General features: G+C 32.2%; 1 protein-coding gene and 1 long non-coding RNA gene across 2 annotated transcripts; one reads left to right on the top strand and one right to left on the bottom strand.

The window, feature by feature from the left end:
* Positions 1-119: 119 nt before the first annotated feature.
* LOC106362026 lies at positions 120-1775 on the top strand. Its single transcript, XR_007338348.1, has 3 exons — positions 120-845; positions 1187-1282; positions 1549-1775. It is a non-coding gene; the product is annotated as an uncharacterized LOC106362026 (long non-coding RNA).
* A 3899-nt stretch (positions 1776-5674) lies between these two features.
* On the bottom strand, positions 5675-6416 carry LOC106439853 (plastid division protein PDV2-like; the record flags this gene model as incomplete). The annotated part of the gene is given in 1 exon segment (XM_048776661.1): positions 5675-6416. A coding segment is annotated over 1 exon segment (533 nt), but the record flags the coding sequence as incomplete, so codon positions are not given.
* Between the last annotated feature and the right edge of the window lie 202 nt (positions 6417-6618).

The following is a 6618-nucleotide window of genomic DNA, read 5'->3' on the forward strand; positions in this document are numbered from 1 at the left end:
ATGGACCAACATATTTTTTTAAGGATTCTAAGAATGATTGTGGTTATGACATGTGGCTACAAAAATATGTTGTAATGCTTCTCTTTTAATATATAGGAGATATATTGAATTTATGGTCTTCATCACCTACAACCCTTAAACCTAAGTGTAAATCCTACAAATGTAGATATCACAATCTCGACAAATCAACATAAAACTTATACTGTAGTACATAAAAAAATTTAATATGTTACAAATATTACTATAATTTTAAATTCAATACTATCAATTGAAATATTTTTGGACGTACAATATAGATATATTATAGCCAACATGAAGTTTTAATATATTTTTTGATGTTCAATATAGGAATTTGTGGATAATTTTTAATAATACATAGGGGAATTGCCACTAATACCACTTTCCTAATACCACTTTTCAACTTTACACTTTTCAAATTTACCGTTAAAATTTTAATGGCTAAAGTACCATTATACCCCTCATTTCATTAATTTAACCTAGATCTATTCTTCTCCAAATGTCTGTCACGAGATGAAACTGAGATCAAATTGAGACGAGCTCCAACGAGATCTCCGGCAAACTCGGCGATCTCCGGCGAACTTGGCGATCTCCGGTGAACTCGACGATCTCCGACGAACTCGACCGGATTGGGAGAGCGTGGCGGCGAGTGGACATCCCGCCGTTCCTCCGCCGGCATTATGTAGTCGTAGTAATCCTCCGATGCTAAATCGGTCACGTTCGTCACGAATCGCATGCCGAGAAGTTCTCCGGCAAAGCTGACAGACTCGACAAGCTCAGACGAACGAGACGATCTCTCTCCCAACGCCTAAGAAACACTAACAAAGGTAAGATGATAGTATATGGTGATTTTTGCCTCTTTCTGTAATCTTAGCTTGATTTATCAAAATCGATATGTTTCTAAGAAAGAAGACGAAGTTTTTCAAGTGAAGTTTTCAGATCTCAAATTTATAAGATCTTATAAATTGGGTCCTTTCAAATCTTACTGTTGATCTGTTAGCAATCAAAAGACACAAAGCTTAACGTAAGAGTACAATTATTGATTTTGTTGATTTATTGTCATAGTTTTCAGATTTATATAATTATTTAATTTATGAGAAGGTACTAACCTAAGAGTATAATTATTCTATGATTACTTCTTCTCTTGGTTGATTTGGTGATGTTGCAGAGAATTACAAATGTGTGTTGTCAGCTTTTGGATTTAAAGGATGTTGCGGAGAATATGTGTGGTGATATGCATATCTAAGTATCTCACTTCCTTAAGGTAATACAATGCTACTATTTGTAGTTTGACTAGCAATGTTTTAGTATGTGCAGTATATGAGGTGGAACGTTGGTGTTTTGGTAGTGTAACGTTCTATTTATACTTTGTGAGTTTATTTTTTATGTCTTGTTTTGTGTATAATATCTACAGAAGCAGTGGAGATGAATGATGAGTTTGTTGAGTTACGAAAACATACTATTTTTGAATCTTATTTTTGGAAGTGAATGCTGATGCGTAGAAATAATATGTGACTGGCTTTTGTTCAGATTTTGAAAATTTACGAGGTTGGTGAGCTGTTTGAAGAGGCAAGAGAGACTCTGAAGAAGAATGTGGTTTGTGCTATCAAAGAATTACGTATTTATAACGCTTTATAAAAGTTGCAGAGTTGGCTTCTTAGTACATTCTTCTCTCTCATCTTATTTAGACATCTCTTATACTAAAACAATTGTATCTCTCTTTTAGTAGTTACATAGTTGAAGATATTAGTTGGACATGTAAGTGAGTTTGGTTTCAATTGTTTCTTTTATAGAAGAGTGAGATATGGAGAAGCATTGATGTTCTCAGACTATGTTAAAGCAATATATCCCTTGTTGAAGGACGTGGCTCTTTCACCAGATATGTCTTTTTTGTGTTGATTGTCTTTTGGAGGGATTTTAGAAAAATTACCTTATAAGCCATTGTAAATAAATTTATAAACGCTTATAAATCACTTTGAGTTTCTTACACTCATTATGCCTAGCATTCCTCACAAGACTTCTCAAGTTCAAACATTTATGTGTTTTGTATAGACATATACAATCAACTCTTGTTTAAAAACTTCTTAATAAAAACTTATAAATCGTCGAGTTGTACTTTTAACAATAGACTTATAAATAGCTTATATGTTCTTGTAAATAGTTTAATACACCCTTTTAAATAGTTTTATAAATCTGTATAAATAGTTATATACTTTTGTAAAGAGATGATGATACGTGGCAGATTGTGAGGCACATGAGGACAGCAAGCAAGACTCCACCGCTTCAGAAATTTTACATACTTTTATAAATTATTTTATAATCTTTTATTATGGTGTATAAACTTTATAAATTATTTTTATAAACCCTTATAAAATATTTACATACTCTTGTAAACCCTTATATATTATTATACAAACCATTATAAATTATTTTATAAGGCTTTCATAAAGTTTTTATAAACCCTTATTAATAGTATACATACCTCTTATAAATTATTTATAAACTTTCATAACTTTCTTATAAACATTTATAAATGATTTATAGATCTTATAACTTGTTTTATATGTCTTTATTAATGGTTTATATACTCTTACAAATAATTTTACATACCCTTATAAGGCTTTGTAAAGAGATGATGATACGTGACAGATTCTAAGGCACATGTGGACAGCAAGCACGGCTCCACCGCTTCAGAAATTTTACATATCCTTATAAATTGTTTTATTATAATCCTTTATAATGGTGTATAAACTTTATAAATTATTTTTATAAACCTGTATACATTATTATACAAACCATTATAAATTATTTTATAAGGCTTTCTAAATGGTTATAGACTCTTTTAGTTGATTTATAAACCTATACAACTCTTATAATACCCCTTATAAATTGAATATAATGTTTCATAAAGTTTTTATAAACTCTTATTAATAGTATACATACCCCTTATAAATTATTTATAAACTTTCATAACTTTCTTATAAACATTTATAAATGGTTTATAGATTTTATAACTTGTTTTATATGCATTTATTAATGGTTTATAAACTCTTACAAATAATTTTACATATCCTTATAAGGATTTGTAAGGAGATGATGATACGTGGCAGATTCTGAGGTACATGTGGACAGCAATCAAGACTCCACCGCTTCAGAAATTTTAAATTCCCTTATAAATCATTTTATAATATTTTATAATGGTGTATAAACTTAATAAATTATTTTTATAAACCCGTATACATTATTTACATACCCTTATAAACCCTTATAAATTATTATACAAACCATTATAAATTGTTTTATAAGGCTTTCTAAATGGTTTTAGACTCTTTTAGTTGATTTATAAACCTATACAACTCTTATAATACCTCTTATAAATTGAATATAATCTTTTATACAGTTTTTATAAACTCTTATTAATAGTATACATACCCCTTATAAATTATTTATAAACTTTCATAACTTTCTTATAAACATTTATAAATGGTTTATAGATTTTATAACTTGTTTTATATGCATTTATTAATAGTTTATAAACTCTTACAAATAATTTTACATATCCTTATAAGGATTTGTAAGGAGATGATGATACGTGGCAGATTCTGAGGTACATGTGGACAACAATCAAGACTCCACCGCTTCAAAAATTTTAAATTCCCTTATAAATCATTTTATAATATTTTATAGTGGTGTATAAACTTAATAAATTATTTTTATAAACCCGTATACATTATTTACATACCCTTATAAACCCTTATAAATTATTATACAAACCATTATAAATTGTTTTATAAGGCTTTCTAAATGGTTTTAGACTCTTTTAGTTGATTTATAAACCTATGGAACTCATATAATACCCTTATAAATTGAATGTATGCTTTCATAACGTTTTTTTATAAACTTTTATAAATTATTTACATTCATCAATAATCATAGATCTAACCCCATTGGTTGATATGAGAAAGTGAACCATAGATCTACCCCAATTCATCAATAATCTTATTTGCATAAGGTTCTTCTGAAAATTGAATGTTATTCTTTCTAGCTAGTTCTACAACACTTCCACAAGGTGTGAATTCTCAATTTCACTAAATTCCTCCTTACCTAAAATACAAAAAAATCATTTTCAACATAATTCATATTTGAACGTTGGATGATCAGTTTTGGCTTGTCTGGTAGCTCTGTTGAAGTATCACAATACCTCGTAGTTAACTTCAAAATTGTGCAGAATTTATAAACCTTATAAATTATTTAACAAACTTTATAAACTGTCTTATAACTTCAAATGTTGAATCCTCAGCAAGAATCACAACCTGTAAGTATTTTTTCGGATTTTGTTGTTTTGATCTAAGAGAAAGAGTTATCTATTAATATTCTGATCTAAGAGAAAGATTTCTAATAGTGAACATTGAGTTTTTGAAAATTTATAACTCTTTATAAATCGAAGTTATTTAGTAATGTAATTGACATGTTCAGTTCCCGACACTCATAAAAGAAGCATATGTTCAAGCTTATATGAGAGCCACAACTCTGCCATCACACATTTTCTTTGATCTACAATGTTAATCATCAAATTCATCATTGTCTCTTGTTTTTTTTTCTAAAGTCTTATTGACCAACCATTGACATTTTTTAGTTTCTTCTTGTGTCTTAGATTGCCGAGTATGTTTCTTTTAGCAGCGATAAAAAGTATGATATAACGCAAGTGAAGGCTTCACCTCAGCTGCAGAAAACGATGTGTTAAGTAACTCAATCAACTAAAAGACAATTTAGAAAGGCTTATAAAACAGTTTATAAAGTTTGTTAAATAATCAACTGCGCCTCGCCTCACCGTCCTCTCCATCTCCTCCACGACCCTCCACGGAAACAGAGCATCATCAAGATGCGCAGTAAACGCGAAATCAAACGCACCGTCGAAAAATGAAGGTTATGAGGATCAGCTCTTCTCTCGAGAGGAAGCGAATCCACCAACACCACGGCGGTAACGTCAGATAACTCGATCTGGGCCATCGCCATCGGAGCGTGTCCGGCGCCGGCGGAGAGGCAGAGAGCTTTGGTGTGGTTGCGAAGCAATCCGAGATCGCAGAATCGGAGGAAGTAAGAGGAGAAGGAGGAGAGACGCGATATCCAAGCCTTGGTTAGGGACGGAGGAGAAGAAGGAGAGACGGTGGATCTCCGGTGAATCGGAGACAGAGAAGAAGAAAAAAGATCGAGAGAAAGAGAGATGAAGAAAAGAGGATCGCGAGAGAGAGAGATAAAGTTAGGGCTAATATGGTCTTTTAGTCATTAATGAAAAGTGTATTTGTGAAAATGTCCCCATACTAGTGGTATACTTGAAATGTGGTACTAAAGAAAGTGTAGAAGTAAAATTTCCCCTAACACATATGGTTACTAATTATTATAAAATCCACAACTCATAAAATTAGCTCATTTCAATTAATATTAACAAACACTAATTATTATATGATCCTGTTGAGTTATCCAAGACAGTACTTGCTAAACAAGTTCCAGAAAAAGTTATATGGTAACAAAAAAATCTATGTGCTAGTATTCTGTAACTGATCAAGTTTTTGTCAAACCACAATAAAAAAATTTCTCATTATTTTACTAACTAAAATACATTGTCTGGCCATTACGCAAGTGGTGATAGTTGTGATACACTGAAACCATATGATTAACTATCAGAAGATAAATACTACCTTGCAAATGGATCTCACATCTAAGATTATATGCTGAGAGGCACAAGCAAGAACAAAACCTTGGGGGAGTTTTGTAGCTTCACATCTAAAAGAGACAACAGATTGAAACTTTACACACTGAAACTCATGAGGCAATGAAGATTACAGAGTAGGGCGTTATTACAATTCAACCGTATCCGTAAGTTACATCTCGTTTGGCTAACACCGAGTCAAAGGGTATCTCGACTCTTTCCTTCACAAGACACCTTGCTTCACCGTCTTCAATCACTAGAACTTTCCCTGGAGGACATTGGTTCGGTGTTCTCTTCCCTCTTTTTCTGATCTCTGGCCCATATCCAGAAGCAAACAAGATGGATATCACACCGATTATCGGAAGCATGATCTTCGCAACAGAGCCAAAGAAGCGAACAACTCCATGGGGACTTCCCACCTCTGTTTCCTTTCTCACATGCCCCGACCCAAACCCGTTTTCATCAGATATCTTCTGCTTACACGGTAAAAGAGGTAAGTAGCCATTGTTGTTATCTAAACCGAGGGAGAGAGGAGGGTGAACATGGTAAGGAGGAAGGAGAAGATCGTTCTCATAGTCAACTCTTTCCCCAGCGAAAGTCGAAGCCTCACGCAGTACTTGGAGCTCTTTCCCTTTGTAGTCCTTGAGCTTCTCAAGCAACACCTTCCTGCTGTAATCAATCTCGGAGAAAGAGCACCAAAACTTGCTTGTTCCTTCTTATACTTGTTTTGCCGTAGATTCTGTTTTTTTTTTTATTACAGAAAAAAATCAATCCCTGATTTTCAGATTTTCTTTAATGAGAATTTTATTAACAAAAAAACAAAAGCCCCAAATTCAATTTATCCCAATTGAAAAGATTTTAACATATTCTTTTGGCTAATTGAAGAAATT

Source organism: Brassica napus, chromosome A3 (genome assembly GCF_020379485.1).
Source record: "Brassica napus cultivar Da-Ae chromosome A3, Da-Ae, whole genome shotgun sequence".
Lineage (NCBI taxonomy): Eukaryota > Viridiplantae > Streptophyta > Magnoliopsida > Brassicales > Brassicaceae > Brassica > Brassica napus.